Below are 18,032 nucleotides of genomic sequence, written 5' to 3' on the forward strand. Positions count from 1 at the left end.
CCTGGGCCCCCCACCCAGCCTCCTTGTCCATCCTCCCTCTGCTGCTCTGCTGCCCGCTCCCGGGGCCGTGGCTCAGCCTGTGCAGCACTGGCATGGCAGGACCTTGGTCCCATGCTCACCCACAGCTGGGAGTGGGGTCTGCGAAGTGGGTGGCAGTCGCAGGCTGGCCCGGCAGCAGCACTCGGGTCCCGTCCGAGCCATTCGAGGCAAGGATGGGCACAGCCTCTGCCCCGGGCGCACCCACCTGCAGGGACCTTCCATGCCATCCCCATCCTGCCCTCTCCCCAGTGGCCCGGAGCCTCTTGCTCTTCCTTCCTCTGAAGCCCCATGTGGCCTCTGTGCAAAGCGCCCCCAACACTCAATCCAGCTCCTGCAGGAGAAAACTGCCACAGGCAATTGAGTGGCGAGACCCAATGGGACTTGGTGACCGAGGGCTTGGGAGGCCAGAAGAGCGGCGAGGACTTCCATGGTCCTGGAAGCAGCGCTCCAGGAGGCCGCTGCCTGGGGCCGGAGGGGCCGGGGAGCTTGCTGCTCAGCCCCTCGTGGCTCAGTCCCCTGAGGCCCAGACTGCTGGAGGTGCCCCTCGGTGGCCTTGGGCAAGCATGTCCCCTCTGAACTCGAAGCTGTGATACGGGGGTTTGTGCAGACGAAGTGAGGTGTCCAAGCACCCAGCGAGCACTGGAACTTAGTAGGTGCTTTACAGAGGGCAGCAGGCGCCCCCCAGGGAGAGAGGGGAGGCCTGCCACCCTGGTGCCTTGGCCTCGGGAGCTGGAGGTCACGGGGTCTGGGAGAGGCTTGAACCCGAAGCCGTCCGAAAGGCCGGGGCCAAGTAGGTATCTAGTGGGGAGAGATGCTGTGAGCAACAGACGGGAGCCCACACAGGGTGCCTGCCCCCCAGAGCGGCCCCTCCGCGCCCTCCATCACTCTGGCTCTGCACCTGCTGAGCAGCAAACGCCACATGGCCACGTGGGCTACTCCCACACAGCTGTCAGGGACGCTCAAGGAAAACGATTGCGTGTCACTCAAAACAAGGTGGGGGTCCTGAAGGGGATAGAAGAAAGGTGTGCCCGGGCAGGACCCCAGAAGTGCAGGGGAGGCGAGGTCTGGCCACCGTGGGTTTGGGCGAGGGCAGGGCCCAAGCCTCAGAAGGCAGGAGGGCGGCTGGCCAGGGCACGCCGGGGGAGACCCCGACGGGCGTGTTCACGGGGGGGGGGGCCGTGGGCAGTGCTGGGCACTGGAGGTCCCGTGGGTCCTTCAGCCCTGGGGGTACGGAAAGGTTAAAACATAGGGGGCACCTGGGTGGCGCAGTCGGCGGAGCGCCCACCTCTGGATTTCGGCTCAGGTGATCTGCGTTCCGGGGCGTCTGCTCGAGAGGTCACCCTCCCCCCCGCCCCCGTCACCCCGCTCTCACACTGGCTCTCGTGAAACTATGTGCACCTAGTCGGGAGAGGAGGCTGCGAGGGCGGCGGGGGCCGGAAGGTTGGCGTCCTTGCCGCGTTGCCGGGGAGCAGCTCGGGGGAGCCCAGCTCGAGACCTGCCCGGTGTCCCCGCTGCCCCGCGCTTGGCCGCCCGGTCGGCACCCTCCCCCCACGGGTACAGGGCTCGACTCTCCTGCCCCAAGGCCCTGCCCTCACAGCTCTTCCCCAGCAGGGAGAGGCCCAGGGGTGCCCTGGGGATCCTCCTGGACGCCAGGAAGTCCCCACCCTGCGAGCGGGTCCGCCATCCCCTAGGGCCTGGGTCTCACTCCTGGGCCGTTCAGCTTCGGCCCCTGCATGGTGCCCCCCAGGCCGTCCCCCGCCCGCCCAGCACCCAGCCTGCCCTTGCCACGGCCCCTTGGTATCAGGGCCCCAGGCATCCCGTGCCTCACTTCCCGGGGGCACAGACTGCTGTCCCCCAGGAAACTGCCCTCCCGCCCGTGCCTGGCCCCGCACAGCCATTACCCTGCGCCCGCGCCCCCTCCTCCAGGAGGCCCCCCACGGCCTCTCCCAGCCCTGCGGCTGCCTGTCCAGCCCCCGCCCGTGTGCAGGCGCTCGGGGGGCCTGGGGGTCTGGGGGTGCCGGGCTGCAGCAGCACTTGGCTGGAGGCTCCTCTGGGGGAGGTCTCCGCGCTCAGCCCTCGGGCCAGGCACAAATGCAGGAAGTCACCAAGGGGAAAGTCTCTCACACGAAGGTATTGTTCCCGGGCTCGTGCTTTCCGGGTGGGCTCGGTCCGCAGCGTGGCTTGCGCGTTCTGGGGGCTCCTGGCCCAACTGTTTCCCTCTGAGACCCCGGGGCGCCTAGGGGTGGGGAATGTGGGGCCAGGGTGCAGCCTTGGGGAGACGTGGGCGCGCCCTGGGTGGTGTATGTCCCCGGAGCCCTGGGTCTGCGCCGTGTTGGGGCCCGAGGGAGGTCGGGGCCAGGGTTCCACGCGCCACCCACACGCTCTCTGCTGGCCTGTGGGCCTTGGGGTCCTGCCCAGGGTGCACCCAGGCTTGCCTCCCTCCCCCCAGGAGGGCCACCCTGCCCCTCACCCCACGCCCCCTGCAGCCTCGGAGGCCTGGCCAGGGCCTGCTGCCCACTGCCACTGGCCTGCCTGAGCCACTCTGTCCTGGGGGGACCCTGCCACAGCTGGGGACAGGGCTGGCTGGGCAGGAAGTCAGCCCACTCTAGGCCCGCGGGGGGCAGTGCAGGGGCAGGCAGTCCTCACCTGCCCCCACCCCCTGCCACTCTGCCCCCATGCTGCCCTCGGGCCTTACATCAAGCCCCACATGGGGTACATAGGGTACCATGGGGTAAAGGGGGTGTTGCTTCCATCTCACTCATCTGCACACAGGAGACGACAGGTGCGCTCGGGGTTGCCAGAGCCCCTGAGGAGCACCAGGAAGGGCTGTGGACAGCAGGTGCCCCACCGGCCCACATCCCGCAGGATCCCAGTGAGGAGCCTGAGAGCCCGGGAGTGCGGGCGCCACAGACCCCAGGGCCACCCGGCACTGAGCCCCAGATTAGAGGTGGGAGCAGTGGGAGGTGGGCGGGGGCGTGGCTGGAGGCCCTGGGAGCCGCGCGGCCAGGCGGGCAGGCCCCGGGTGGGCGTCGGGGCCGTGGGAAGGGTGCTGGCCAGCAGCAGGGGTGGGGGAGTCAGAGGCCCAGCCCTGGCCCAAGCACCTCAGTGCGCCTGGGCCAACGCCGCGGTGGAGCCAGGGAGGCCAGGCCAGGAGGAGCCAGCTTGGGAGGAGAAAGGAGCACCGCTCCCAGACGTCCTGGGCAGGGCACACCGACAGACCAGAGGTGGGCGCAGGCCTCAGACAGAACCCGGTGGGCCCAGGATCCTGGACACTGAAACACAGGGCTGGGGAGGCATCCGCCACGAGGAAGGGATCGGGAAGGGTCGCGACGAGGGTTCTCCCGGAACGGGCAGGGATGCTGTGCCCACAGCCCTGTCGGGTAGAGGTGGGGGAGGAGGGACCGCATGATCCAGTTTCCTCAAAGGATAAAATAGAGAAGGGGGACCTTCTGGGGAATCAAAGTCCAAAGATTTGCCTAAATTACAGACCTAGGCTTCAGGCGGAGAGGGCCTTCAGGGGGCAGTGGGGATGCATTCGGGAATGGCCCACGCACCCCCATCTCCCTTGCCACCCCGGGGTCACGCAGACCCCACTCCTCCATCCTTCCCGCCTCTAGCCCCCACTCTTCCTCCCGACCTCCCATGCACCTCCTCCCACTTGGTTGTTCTGAAGCAAACCCTTGGTGTCGCTCCACATTTCAGGTTGTATCGCTATGAGACGGTTTCCCAGAGAATGACTATAGTGGCATCGGCACACTGGTGCCCAGTCAGGGTTCTCGGCTCCCAGACGGCTGGTCTGAGAAGGGCCCGCACACGCCCATCACTGTGGCTGTTTGATACGCCTCTCGAACCTCCATATCCTCAGGTTCTCCCTCCTGCTCGAAGAGACCCGGCTGTCGCGCACTTGTCTCGGACCACGTATCTGCTGTAGGCCACTTGTTGAGTGCAGGCTTGGCCAGTGTGGCAGCGTCCCTCAACAGTGGTGTTCTCCTGTTGGGAGGTGCGTGGTCTCTGGTTCTTGTTTTATTCTATGTTTTTATTGTAGTAAAATATACGTAACATAAAATTGACCATTATAACCTTTTTGAATAGCGTCACGAAGGACAAAGAGGAATACCAGTACTTGTGAGACAACTAGCAGATCAGAAAAATACAACATGTATGCAACCACAAACAGAGCTTCAGAAGACAGAAAGCCTCTGGTGACCAGTGGCGCCCTCCCGCTCCTCCCTGCACGCTGACCGCTCCAGCATCCATAAGCAAAGATGGAAACAATTGGGATGATGCGATAAATAGAGGCACTCTGTTTTCTAGGACAAACAGGGTGATTCTCCAAATCACTGTTTTTTGGGTCCCCAAAGAGGCCTCAGGACGCCTTCAGGAGTGGAAGCGGCTGCAGGAGAGGCAAGCAGGCAGGCAGTGGAGCGATGCCCCCCTTGCTCCGCAATGCAGAAAGCGGCTCCAACCTAGAATTCCATACCCAGCCCAGATGTCCGTGTGTATGAAGGGAAATAAAGACATTTTCAGACATGCAAGGAGCCACGCTGTATCTGCCAGGCGCGCTCTCTCAAGCTCCAGGAGGACCTGCTCCATTAAAATATGAGTGTAAGCAGAGAGAGAGAGCGCGCGCCGGCATGCAGGCCCACACAGGAGCCGGAGCAGGTGAGCTCCCTGGCATGTGCAGGGAGAGGTCTGCAGGACAGCTGCGCCCTGTGAGGCTTGCCCCCACCCCACCCCCCTGGAGCGGGCCCCGAGGCCACGGCTTCCCTGGGGAGTCTGCTCTGACACGTACCTGGCCTGCCTGCGGCGGGCGCGGGGGGGGGGGGGACCCAAGCAGTGAGAAGCCCATCCTCTGGGCCCTGCCGGTGGGGGCCTGGGTGTCCCTGGGTCATCGGTGTCCCCACCCACTGATGGCCCCAAATGGCTCCTGCACTCTCAGGGAGGCTGAGGCCAGCTGGCCCTTGAGGCTCTGCAGCCTCTCTTCTCCTGGGGCCTCAGCTGAGCGGTTTGTCAAAACCAAGAGGATGCAGCGTGGGGAGGTACACGTTGTCACACCAACGTGACAAGTGAGGGACAGCACACAAGGCCTGGAGGAAGTTCCGTGGCTGGGGCCAGCCCCCCAGCGGCCAGCAGGGTCCCACCAACGCGCTATTTCATGACTGGCACCTGCATGTCTATTTTACTATTTTGCTTTAAACTGATATTTTGTTTTTAAAAATTTATTTTTTTAAAGATTTATTTATTCCTGAGAGACACAGAGAGAGAGACAGAGGCAGAGACACAGGCAGAGGGAGAAGCAGGCGCCCTGCGGGGATCCTGATGCGGGACTGGATCCCCGGACCCCGGGGTCATGCCCTGGGCTGAAGGCAGGCGCTCAACCCCTGAGCCACCCAGCTGACCCTAAACTGATTTTTTATATTGTGCAAGCACAACACAGGTCACCCTTAGCCGTTTGAAACCAGTGGCGCTCCTTCACCCTGGCACTAATGCAGCAGAATACTGACGGCGGGACGGCAGGCCAGCCCTCCCAATGGGAGGGGACAGCGCAGGACGCGGGGACGCAGACCCGGGGGAGGCGGCGGCTCGCCCCATCCGGGCACCTGGACAGCCTCTGAGACGGGAGTCTCGCCCAGGCAACCGGCAGACCCAGTGCCCGTTCCGGTTCAAATGCCAGCTGTCAGTGTTACCACACTTGTCAAGGCCTGCAAGGAAAGGTGCAGGTTAATGATAAAGAAGTTACTTTCGAAGAAGGAAAGAAGGGGCAGCCCGGGTGGCTCAGTGGTTTAGCGCCGCCTTCAGCCTAGGGCGTGACCCCGGCGTCCTGGGATCGAGTCCCGCGTCAGGCTCCCTGCATGGAGCCTGCTTCTCCTTCTGCCTCTGTCTCTGTCTCTGTCTCTCTGTGTCTCTCATGAATAAATAAATAAAATCTTTAAAAAAAAAAAAAAGAAAGAAAGAAAGAGAAAAGAGGAGGCTTCTCCAGGTGCCGGGAGCTCAGGGGCGCGGCGCCCGCTGTCCTCTCCACGCGCCGCCGGTGCAGTGAGGCAGCCAAGCTCCGGGGAAGGGCGAGGCCGGCAGCCCTCGAGGCAGCCTTGCTGCACTGGGTTCTCGGCTCAGCGTAGGACACCTGCGGGTGCCAAGCCCGACGCCCTCTGCACTGGCTGCAGAGACAGGTTAGGGCCGCACATGCCTGCGCAGCGGAGAGGCCACCAGCAATAACCGAGCGACATGGGCAGGGCGGCGCCCTCCCCACCTGCGCCCTGCCCTCCGGTGTGGCCGCTCCTCCGTGTGTGGCGCCCAGCCGCACCCCTACAGCCCAGCACTGCCACCCCTAGAGCCCCCACCCGCTCCTCACCCTCCCTGCTCGGAGCCGCTGGGCTTCCAGGGCCAGGCCCCGAGCCGGACCCTCCCTGGCTGGCCTCTGGCTCAGCCTCGCGGGCATGAGCCCCTGCTGACCACACCCAGCCCTGACGTCGCACTCCCACAGGCCGCCCCTCCGCCCTCCCCGCCCTCCCCGCTGGCACTGCCCTCCACCCCCCGAGTCTCACAGGTCAGGACCCCCCGCCGGTATCCTCACCTCTCTGGCACCACGGCTGCCCACCACCCCCACTGGGAAAAGGCTGAACCCTGGAGGAAGCCGGTGTCCACCTGTCTATCTGCCCAGGCTGCCTGGTGCCATGAGGAAGCCCCATCCCACCCCCGCCGGATGAGCTTGCCCCGGCTCCTCCACGCAGAAGGGAGCCCCCCAAGGACCCCACCAGCACCTGCCCGTCACCGAGAAGCAGGTCCTGTTGGCACCTGCGGCACGGAACTGCCTGAGGGCCCTCCCCATGCAGGACCCCACCCGGCTGCGGTGCGCCCTGGGCCCGCTTTAAGAGGTCTCAAGCCATCGTGTTTGCAGTTGTTGGGGTGCACGGTGCAGGGGGCACGGACACGGGGCCCATCCAGGTCAGTCCACTGCAGTCTGGACCTGCCTATATGCCTCTGGAGGAGGCTCAGCGGGGTCTCTGAAGCACCCACAGTCCCAGATCCAGAGCTGGCTTCGGGACAGACCCCTGCTGGCCTGAGCCTGGGGCTCCTTCCGTCCTGGCCCGTCCACCTCCTCCAGGTCTCTGGGTCGACTGCCTCCCCCCCCGGAGGGGCTAGACCATCCCTCAGCCCGGGACCCCTCCTGCACTGCGCGGGGCACTTGTCCGGGTCCCTCCTGCCAGGGACCCCCAGTTCCAGGCCGCCTGGCGTGGGGTGGGCACTCCGGAGAAATGTCTGTCCTCACACTGCACCCGAGACACTTGCCGCTGACCACGGGATCCTGACCGCGGGATCCTGACCGCGGGATCCTGACCCCGGGTGCCAGGTTAGGTGGCATTAGCCATGTCCTGGACCCAGGGGAATGTGGGGAGACAGGGCTGGGTGGCCACGGTCAGCAGAGAATGTTCTTGTATCTGAATTATCTGCATCCTGCTCCTTTTTATGGCCGGATGATGTTCTATCACATGGCTGGACCCCGGGGATACCGGTCCTTCCAGCTGCCATCAGCAGGGCTGCCAGTCCCAGGGTCAGCTGAGCCCGCTCTCGGGTCTCGGGTGTCCACCTAGGAGTGTACTTAGTGGGTCACACCACTCTACAGTTAGCTTTTTTGAGGAACTGGCAGGTGGGTTCCCAGAGGGGCAGCACCTTGCAGGTCTCCCGAGGGCCCTCCGCAGTCTACACGACCAGCCCCCTCTGCTTGCGTGGAAAATGTGATATTCCGGGCAGCCCGGGTGGCTCAGCGGTTTAGTGCTGCCTTCGGCCCAGGGCGTGATCCTGGAAACCTGGGATCGAGTCCCGCGTCGGGCTCCCTGCGTGGAGCCTGCTTCTCCCTCCGCCTCTGCCTCTGCCTCTCTCTCTGTGCATCTCTAATAAATAAATAAAATCTTTTTTTAAAAATGTGATTTTTCCCTCTGCTGTAAGGAACACAATGCTGGGGACAGAGGCTGCCTCTTCCCAGGTGCTCCTGGCTCTCTGTGGCTCCTCCTCTGCGGAACTGGGGCCACGCAAGCTCTGCCATGTGTCCCACATTCCAGGCAAGGAGGGCCCCTGGGCCCCACGTGTGTGGACGAGAGGCCCACCTGGCTGCCTCTGGGATGGGCCTGGTGTGCGTCCCTCGGGGCCCCAGGACACGAGGAGGCGGGCGCAGGTGGGGAAGCACAGACCCTAGGTGCTGGGGGCGTGACAGCAGCCCCTGGAACCGTGCTTTCCAGAACCCCGTGAAGCCTCACCCTCAGGCAGCCCCAGGACCTTCCTTCTGACCCAGGATGCTGCTCGACATCTGAGGGGGTCGTGGGAAGCCTGGCCTAGTGACCCTGTGCTGGGGGAGTGGCTGTCACGGGGGAACCGCAGGGAAAGGACACACGCAGTGAGACGGCCAGCCAGCCTTGTCAGGTGCCAGACGCAGGGCAAGGAGCCATCGTGGGCACGCGAGGCCCCTGGGCCTCCCGAAGATTTCAGCCCCCGCCGCCCCCTATCACAACTGCAGAGAAACCCCAAGGGAGAGCGGCCCGGCCGAGCCAGGGCCGTGGGGCACTGAGAGTTGGTGACAAATGAGTGCTTCAAGCCACCCCATTTGGGGGCACCTTGTTACATTACACACAGTAGCTAGAGAGGCAACAGCTCGCAGGGCCCCGGCCTCAAGGGCACGCGGCCAGCCCGCCTGGGGTATTCGCCGGGGCCCTAGTGCCAGGGCAGGCGCGGGCTCTGCTCCCCTGCCCCTCGGGTCCCAGCGGCCTTGGGGGCAGCCCCTGCACTTGGACGGGCCCTTGGATCCTCACCCAAGGAAGGAGTCCGGCTCTCGGGGCCTTTCCACAGCTAGGGAGGGGTGCCAGCGGCTGGGGCACCCCGGGGCGGGAACAGGTGAAGGGGGGCAGCTCCAGAGGCTGGGAGAGGCCGCTCCTCCCCAGGGGGCCGGGGGCGGGCCCGGGAACCCCCTGCCGGCCCGGCCCGCCCCCGCCCCCAGCTCTAGGCCTCGCCCTCCCCCCAGAGCTCGTCCTCCCGCCATCAGGCTCCCCGGAGGTGTCCCCACGGTCCTCCACCGCCCGCGCGGGGCCCGTCACGCAGCCGCCGACCGACCCGCTCCTTCCTCCCCCGGCGGCTCGCGGGCAGCTGGGCCGCCTCCCTGCCCCGGGCCCGCCCCCGCCCCCGCCCCGCCTCATCGCAGGGCGGGCCCGCCAAGCCCCAAGGCCCCGGGCACCCGCGCTCGCGTCTCCGGGGCTCCCCTCCAGCCACGCCGCGCGCGCCCGCCGCACACTCGGGGCCCAGCCTAGCCGCCCCCGGGCTCACTCGGGCCGCGGACCCGGAGGGACGCACCTGCGCGCGGCCCCGGCAGGTGAGGCGGGACGGCCCCGCCCCCGGACGGCAGCCCCGCCCCGGCCCCGCCCCCGGGCCGCCGGCCCCGCCCCCGCCCCGCCCCGCGCGCACTGGGCATGCCCAGAGCCGGGTCACGTGCCCTGCCGCCCGTGCGGACTCTGCCCACGTCCGCCCGGCCCGGCTGCCCTGCGCGCTGCCATGGAGCGCATCGAGGGGGCGGCCGTGGGCCGCTGCGCAGCCTCGCCCTACCTGCGGCCGCTCACGCTGCACTACCGCCAGGTGAGCCCGCCCGCGCGCCGTCCGCGACCCCCGCCCTCAGCCCCGGGCCCCGCCCCCCGCCCGCGGAGCCCCGCCCCCGCCCGCGGAGCCCCGCCCACAGCCCCCGGGCCTCGCCCCCCGCCCGCGGAGCCCCGCCCTCAGCCCCGGGCCCCGCCCACAGCCCGCGGAGCCCCGCCCCCGGCCCCGGGTCCCGCCCCTGTGCCTCGTGCTGCGCCCCAGCTCAGCGTGCGGGCCGGGTTCGGTCCCGGGTGGAGACCCAACGGGCGCCCGGCGCGGGACACCTGGGGACGACCCACCCCTCCGCGGAGGCTCGGCGGGGCCCCTGCACTGTTAGCAGTGGGGCGTGGGGGGCGCCCCGGGGGTCTGGGGTCTTCGTTCCGGCCAGGAGGTAGGGGTGTGGAGTGTGGATCTGGCGCAGCTCTGGAGAGCCTCTCCTTCCGAGGCCACCTCCAGGGTCCCCCCACCTGCCCCACACGCTGGCAGCGCTCTCCTGGGGTCCTGGCACCTGTCCCCCTGTCACCAGCCGGAGCAGGACCGCGCAGTCCCTGGGCGCCGTGTGCGTGGCAAGTCCACAGGGCACACTTGCTGGGCGAGGGCAAACGTGCCCGTGGTTTGGGTCCTGCAGCTCCTGTCTGGCTGCTCCCCTGCCCCCAGCCCGTTGCCTGCTCTGAGTGCCCTGCGCCTTCCACACCTGGACAGGTGGGCCAGGTCTTTGGTGCTCCTCTTCCCTGCCGGCCCCCCACTTCCAGCTCCCTGTCCCCTCCGCAGTCCTTCCTCTTGCGCAGCCTCCAGCTGAGAGAGGCCCCCACACCCCTCGGTTGCCCTGTCCACATTGACCTGTGGGCTCCTGTCCTTGGGATGGGCCCACTGGCAGTGCTGGACTGGGACAGGAGCAGGGGGGTCCGTTGAGGGTCAGGCCATGGGGACACGGAGGTCACCGCCCTTCTCCTTGGCCTTGACTTGGGGTGGGGATGCCTGATTGTGGCTGCGCAGCCCCCAAGGGACCGGGGCTCCGGGGGGTGGTGGGAGGCGCAGGCGGTCTGGGCACGCACCTGCTGAATCCCCTCCCCGAGCTGAAGCACAGGAGCCGGTCAGCGCGGCTCCACGGCGGGGTGCTGGTGGCCAGAGCGGAGCAGGTGCAGGCGGGAGGCAGGGGTGGGCACAGGCTAGGGTGCCAAGGCAGCGTCCCTTCGGGGGCCAGGGGCCAGGGGGCTGGGCCGTGCCTGCCAGCCAGGGGCATCTGCAGCCATGCCTGGCCAGCAGGGACACGGGGGCCAGACACATAGGCCGGGGGCAGCTGACCCCCTGAAGGTGAACCAGGCCTAGGACCCAACTAGCTGGTCTGTGGGTGCTGTGGGAGGGGCCGGCTGGGGATCACTGGGCCTCTGTGGCCTGTCCTGTGCATGGTGCCTTGGCTGGACCTAAGGGTCTAGCTGACATTTTAATCTGGAGCTGGGAGGGTCCCTGACTGCACAAGGTGACACTTCTCGTGAGGGAGGCAGGGGGCACAGCAGGCCCTTGGCAGACCTGGGGGGTGAGCAGGCCTCTGAGTGCATCCTGGGTGCGTGGCTGGCCCCAGGGTGGCCAGATTGCAGGCAGGCCCGGGCTTGCCTCGTGGGGGTAGTGCCTCCCAAGGCCTCCCAGGCAGCCCGACTGGCGACCGGCGTAGCGCAGGGCATCCGCCCTCCCATCCCCTTGGCAACAGAGGCCCCTGCCACTCCTCCAGGGCACTTGTGCTCCAGCAGAGCCCGAACTAATTTTCCCAGCTCCCCTTGGACCAGTGTGTGGGCCTCTGCCTGTGAAGTCCCTCTCCTTGGAATGCCCTTCCCTCACTTTTGTGGGGCCTGGAGCAGTGTCACCTCCTCCAGGAAGTCCTCCCTCCTCTGCAGCCCTGGCTGCACTTGCTGCACCGCTGGTGCTCAGGTCCGTGTCTGTTTCAAGGCCTGGCAGGGCCCAGGGGTGGGGCTGCGCTCTCCAGGGCCCTAGAGCTGACCCAGTGGCTGAGGGCAGATGGGCTGAGCAGGCGCTGGTGGGGGGGGGCAGCCGCAGGGCGGGGCCCCGGGGTCCTAGGTCCAGCCGCGTGGGCAGAGACCCCTTGGGGACGAGGCAGGACCAGGTGGAATGGCTACCGTCTCCTCTAGCCCCAAGGAGGGGAGCCCGCCTTGCCCAGCTGGCAGGATCCTGGGCCCCTCAGACACCCTGCCTCTCGGCACCCCGTGAACGCCGCTCGGGCTGCCCCCTGGCCCGCACTGCGGCCCTCACCCACTGATGGCTGCCTGGAGCCCTGGGAGCCCCTCGGGGCGTGGCGCGCAGGCTTGGGGAGCAGGATGATGAGGCAAGTGGCAGGACAGCAGGGCGACAGGATGCGCGAGAGACAGCCCGAGACAGAAGCTGGGCTGGGGGAGGGTCAACCCTGTGCAGTCACTGTTAGCGCATCACATGCCCCCCCCCCAGCTGCCCCTGGCGCTGGTGTCCTCTCAGGAGGCTGGCCTGCCCTCCTGCCCTCCTGCCCTCCTGCCGCCTCTGCGCAGTGGCCCGAGGGACTTTCAGCCCCGAGCACCTGATCTCCCTCCGCCACCATCCCACCCCTCCCCCATGCCCCACGGTCCTTCCCGCACTTGGTGACATTGTACATCTCTGCAGCTCCCAGGGGGCAGCCGGTGCCGTGGGTCTGTCTGGCCCGCTCGGCTTCCCGGAGCACTCGCACACCTGCGGGCGGCTCTGTGGCCCCCCTGACCGCTGCCCTGCCCCTTTTCAGAACGGCGCTCAGAAGTCCTGGGACTTCATGAAGACACATGACAGGTGAGAGCCCGGCCCGGCTGCAGGAAGCCCCCGACTGATGCCCACGGGACACGGGGCCCAGGCCCGGGAGCGCCAGCCCTGCCCCTACCTTGCTGCACCCCTCGGGGTCTCTGGGTGCCCCCTGGCTTCTGGCTCAGGCCGCCTGGACCTGGGAGAGGCCGTCGGGTGCCTTGCCCTCCGTGAGCACGAGGAGTGGGGGCTGGATGGCAGTGGGGCGCGAGGAGCGTGGCTGGCGGGCAGCTGGCCCGCAAGGAGCACATGTCCCGTCAGTCACCCAGCCTCAGCTGCTGCCACCCCGGCCTGCCCAGCTGCCCAGCATGTCCCCCCCGGCCCCGCTCTGCCAGTCGGAATACAGTAGGCCTGAGTCCTAGCCTGACCGTGTGACCTGGCAAGCTCTGGCCCTGCCGGGGCCTCAGTCTGCCCGTCTGAGTAGGGGACCGGAATCTGCAGACTGATGGGGAAAGAAGGGGGAAGGGGCCTGGGCCTGGTGCAACGGGGTGGGAGCCAGCCCCCCAGGCGAGGCCAGGCCCAGCCGTTGCTTTTGTGCTCAGCTCTGTCCACCCCCCGCAGTGTGGCCATTCTCATGTTCAACTCTTCCCAGCAGAGCCTGGTGTTGGTGAAGCAGTTCCGGCCAGGTGAGGCCCCCCCCCAGAGTGGGCTGTGGGGGGACGGGAGGCTATCGGGTGGCCCTCAGGCCCCTGTGGTCCTCGGGTCGGGCACAGATGTGGGGAGGGGGCGCTGGGGGGGCATCCTAAACCCAGTGACGGTTCGGCCTAGAGAGGCTCACACGGAGGCACATGCGCCATGGCTGTGACCGTGGCCGCCCTCCCCCACCCAGCTGTGTACGTGGGCGAGGTGGAACGGCGCTTCCCAGGGTCCCTGGCAGCTGTGGACCAGGACAGACCCCAGGAGCTGCAAGCGGTGCTGCCTGGCTCAGCGGGGGTGACCTACGAGCTGTGTGCAGGCCTCGTGGACCAGCCCGGGCTCTCGCTGGAGGAAGTGGCCTGCTCGGAGGCTTGGGAGGAGTGTGGCTACCGCCTGGCGCCCTCCGACCTGCGCCGGGTCGCCACCTACAAGTGAGTGCGGTTGGGCCACCGCCCAGGGGTTGGGACAGCCTGGGAGGCAGTGAGCGCCCCATCTCCAGGGGCATGCAAGCAGGGCAGTGCCTCCTTGCTTTTCTACAGGGGGTCAGGGGGAAGGTGGAACAGAAGGCACCTCAGATGGCGATCCAGGCCGGAACCCAGGCTCCTGGGGGCCGTTGTGCAGCGTGCCAGTGCCCCCACCCTTCGGCCCCTAGGCGCGTGGGGCCAGCTCTGGGTGGCAGCTGCTGCTGACAGATGCCTCTACTTCCTGTGGGATTAAGCACCGGGCGCTGGGGGTGGGGGTGAGTCACAGATCTGCTGTCACACGGTGGCTCAGGAATGAAGTGGGGGGCGGGGGCTCCAGCATTGTGGGGGGCGTGGCCTGGAGCCCAGCCTTCAGGGCCTGTGCCCACCAACCAAAGGCGCCCCCCCCTGCCGCCCTCCCCAGGGGCTGTCCTTGGGGGGGTGAAATCTGGGGGCAGGAGGCGGGGCCGGCAGTGACACCCCCACGGCGCGGAGCCAGCCGCGCGGAGCCAGGCCGAGGCAGCCCCTCCAGGGGCAGGGCCTGCTGGGGGGGGGGGCGGTGCCGCCTCTCAGCCCAGGTGTTGGCGTCTCCCTGGGGGCCGGGGCGCTGCAGCTGACCTCCAGCCCGGGAAGGAGGGGACCCGGGTCGGAGTCACCACGTGAAGCAGCGTGGCATCAGAGGGTCCAGCACCTCGGCCTGAGGGGCAGGCCTGCCACGTGCAGGGTCCTCGGGTCCCGACCCGGGGCCGGGGTGATGGGCGGGAGGCCCCCTGGACGTGCGGGGGGCCTGGGTGACCTGAGCCTGGCGGAGGGGCGAGCGGGCGGGCGCTGTGGTCCTGAGGGGCGGGCCCCAGGGCTCCGGGCAGCTGGCGGCCGCGAGGACTTGCCTTAGCAGGCGGGGGTGGCCGTGGGGCGCAGGAGCCGAGGGGAGCCAGGCAGCTCCAGGAGCCTGCGGGGGACGCGGCCACGCACATTCCTGCTGCGGGTCGGAGGCCGCTGTCTTCCCCGTCTTCCCCGCGAGCCGGCGGAAACTGGGACTGCAGAGCGCAGCCTGGCGCTCCCATCAAAGGACGGGCCGCGGCCGCCGGAAACCGGCCGTCAGGGGGGCCTGCGGCAGATGAGGGGCTGGGGGTGCAGGAAGCAGCTGGCTGCGGCCCGGCTGGCTGGGGCTCCCGCTCCCGCCGCTGCGTGCTGCGCAGGTGTGCGAGGGCAGCGCCTGCCCTGCGGGTCTCTGGCTGGCCTGGCACCCCGGTCCCCTGCACACTCACGCCGGACTCTTCCCCTCGGGTTCCGGGGTGCGCACGGGCCCCTCCGCTGGCCCCCATCCCGGCTACTCGCTGTGACCTCCCCCTCGTTCCAGTCGGGGCCACTCCCTCCTGGGGGGCCACCCGCCCCCTCTGGCCACCACCCACTGAGCTGGGGACTCCCTCACACCCTCAGCATGTGCTGTCCCCAGCCTGGAACGTGTCCCGTAGGTGCTGGCCTTGGGGGTCGTCACGGGGTTGCCGGGTGGGTCCTTGCTGCCTGCTGGCCGGGAGCCCCGGGTGCGGGTGGGTCCTTGCTGCCTGCTGGCCGGGAGCCCCGGGTGCGGGTGGGGTCTGTGCTGGGAAGGGAGGCCCTGGCTGAGGGGCCCACGCGAGCAGAGGGGCAGCAGCTTGCACGCGGGTGCGCATGGACACCGCGGCAGAGACCTAACGGTTTGTCTCCTGCGCGAACGACCTCACGGCTGCTGTGGCTCCTGGCGACTGGGGCAGCGCTCAGGGTCTCGCCCTGACGCACACAGGGCGACGGCTGGGCCGCGGGCTCATCTGGGTTCGGGCCCCCTTCCCAGCCCACGCGGTTGTGGCAGCACCAGGCCCTTGTGGCTGTGTGGCCCACCCTGCTGCCAGGCCAGCTGCTGGCTGGGGGACCAGAGCCAGCCCCGCGAGGCCGCGTGCAGGCCTGGACCACGTGGCCCCCTGCAGGGCAGCTTGCTCTGTCTACGAGGCCCGCAGGACGGTGTCTGCCTGACTTCCTCCGTCTCTGACGTGTAGACCTTCACTGAGGAGCTCACCTAGTTAGGTCAGGCCCACCAGGATGCTCTCTCCGTGAACTAAGGCGACCGCCGATCAAGGCCCTCGGTTACACCTGCAGAGTGCCCCCCACCAGAATCACGGGCGGGATACCCAACGTGTGGCCAGGTTTCTGCCACACTTGAGGGTGGTGGGACCCTGGCAGGAGAAGCAGGGTGCTGTTCCTGGAGTCCCACCTGCCCGAGCGGGTGGAACGAGGGCTGGAAGGGGCAGGGGCGGCCAGGAGGCCTGTGCAGGGGCTTCAGGATGTGCCGTCTCCACCCGTAGGTCTGGTGTGGGACTGACTGGCTCGAGCCAGACTATGTTCTATGCAGAGGTGACAGACGGCCAGCGAGGCGGCCCCGGTGGGGGTCTGGCTGAGGAGGGCGAGCTCATCGAGGTCGTGCACCTGCCCCTGGATGGCGCCCGGGCCTTCGCGGATGATCCGGATGTCCCCAAGACCCTCGGTGTCATCTTTGGCATCTCATGGTTCTTCAGCTGCGTGGCCCCTGACCTGGGCTCCCGGTGAGACCCAGCGGGTCCAGCCCAAGGCTGGTTCTGGCCACTCGCCCTGCAGACCCAATAAAGGCTTGTGCAGCACTAGTCTGCGTCCGCTGGCTCCGAGGTGTGACCGGGGTGGGCTGCGGGAGGTGGAGGGACAGGGGGTCTTTCCCAGATGGGCCCCGGGTGAGGGTGCGCTCTGCCGAGAAGTCTCTGGCTGCAGGCAGGCCCGGGACAGCTGTGGGCAGCTGGCAGAGCTAAGGTCGGGCCTTAGGTGGGGGCCCAGGGGGAGACAGGATGGTGCCAGGCCACCCCTTGGGGCAGGAGAGGTGGGGTTGGGGGCCCAGCCAGGCCAAGCACTCAGGGAGGACTGCGTGGTGGGCCATGGGGTGGCCGTGGGAGTGGTGGCCGAGCCAGCCCTCGGGAGGAGGAGGTGGGGACAGACCTGCCGGCTGTGCATTCTTGAGGGCACACGCCCCCAGTTCCGGGGTGGGCTAGAGCCCCTCTGCGGGAGCCCAAAGCCACAGCTGCTCTGGATCTAGGTCTAGTGCCCCCAGCGGCCCCAGCACCCCCTGGGCCATTGGAAGTGTGAGCTGAGATCTCACTCTGCCTGCCAGCCTGTGTGTGGCCACGGCCTGCAAGCTCGGAAGGACCCTGCCCTGCACGCTGGCCTGTCTTTCGGGTCAGAGACTATGGGAGCTGCCTCTGTGACCTTTAAACACTGGGGGGGGGGGGTCACAGGTGGCTCGGTGCCCACGCAGCTACACACCCAGTAAGGCCTCCATCCATTATGGGTGGGTTGGAGCCCATTGTGGAGAGTGTGTGCCAGTCACTGCCATCCAGGGCGTTTGTAGGATGGGGGCCCAGGCTGACCCTTCCCCTGAGCCCTCCCAAGTCCTCTGGCTAGCCCCATGGGCGATGCCATGGGTGATGGGTCATGGGTGGCTTGGGGAGGGCAAGGCGTCCAGGGGCCGTTGCTGCCACAGGCAGGTGGGGACTGGAGTGACCAGGAGCTTTGCTGCAAACCTGACCGTGCTCTGGGCCTCGGGCTGGCGTGGTGGGAAGATGCTCAGGAAGGACGTGCCTTTGCCTCTCACTGAGACCCCATTGTCAGGCGGGGGCACAGCACTTGGGCTGGGGTCCACCTCCCGCCCATAATCCCCCGCGCTGCCCCAGCTGCCCCCATGCAGGCAGGTGTTTTCTGAGCGTGGGTGGAGGTGGAGGGTCCCTCCCTCCCTGCTGGCCTGGGGAGTGCCGGGGCTCAGCCGCCTGGGACCAGTCAGTGCAGACAGCCCCAGGGCCTGCCACGGAGGCCGTGCCCAAGGGGCCTACTCACGCAGCACCACCTGTATGCAAATGTGGCGGCGACCCAGGTGGGGCCTCTTGGGAGCCCGGCCAGGTGAGGGACACGCTGCTGAGGAGGGGCCCGGGTGTGGGGTGTGCCCGCGGGGCGGGCGGGGCTGGGCTGCAGTGGGGTCCTGAGCACCCCGGCCCCACCCCAGCGGAGCTGCGCTGCCTCCAGAGGACAGGTCACGGGGCAGGGCCCCTGCCCAGCCTGGACCCAGCCCCCCGCCTCCCTCCCTTGGGCCTGCCTGGTGCCCACCCCTAGAGCTCCCCCGTCCCTGGGCGGCCTGCAGGCATTGCCCACGGGCCCAGAGGGGCCTCTGGCAGGTATGGGTGGCGCCTGTGGCTCTCCGTGCGGTGGGGAGCAGGCCGAGGCTCCGACCTGGCAGGGTGGGGGGCGAGGGACAGAGCCCCTGGCCGTGGGTGCAGTCCAGGTCCCCCGCGGCTCTGCAGCCTGGCGGGCAGGTCAGCAGGCACTGCGCCGGGCCTAATGGAGCTGGCATCAATTTCCCGGCACTGGGGGCTGGGGGGGCTGTAACCGGAAACTCCCCTCCCGGCCGCTATATTTAGC

At 68.1% G+C, this 18,032-nt stretch overlaps 1 protein-coding gene across 5 annotated transcripts; it reads left to right on the forward strand.

Moving 5' to 3' along the window:
• Window positions 1-9,509: 9,509 nt before the first annotated feature.
• LOC129514835 (uridine diphosphate glucose pyrophosphatase NUDT14) lies at window positions 9,510-16,219 on the forward strand. Of its 5 annotated transcripts, XM_055333541.1 has the most exons (6): window positions 9,510-9,657; window positions 12,416-12,459; window positions 13,030-13,094; window positions 13,298-13,535; window positions 13,644-13,843; window positions 15,905-16,037. In XM_055333541.1, the coding sequence occupies exons 1-5, from the start codon at window positions 9,577-9,579 to the stop codon at window positions 13,819-13,821; spliced, it is 606 nt and encodes a 201-aa protein (XP_055189516.1). In that variant the 5' UTR covers window positions 9,510-9,576; the 3' UTR covers window positions 13,822-13,843; window positions 15,905-16,037. The 5 variants fall into 5 exon arrangements, with proteins under 5 accessions (XP_055189516.1, XP_055189514.1, XP_055189518.1 ...); XM_055333539.1 differs by lacking the exon at window positions 13,644-13,843 and having other exon boundaries at window positions 15,905-16,219; XM_055333543.1 differs by lacking the exon at window positions 13,644-13,843 and having other exon boundaries at window positions 15,952-16,219.
• The last annotated feature ends 1,813 nt before the right edge of the window (window positions 16,220-18,032 follow it).

Source organism: Nyctereutes procyonoides, unplaced genomic scaffold (assembly GCF_905146905.1).
Source record: "Nyctereutes procyonoides isolate TBG_1078 unplaced genomic scaffold, NYPRO_anot_genome, whole genome shotgun sequence".
Lineage (NCBI taxonomy): Eukaryota > Metazoa > Chordata > Mammalia > Carnivora > Canidae > Nyctereutes > Nyctereutes procyonoides.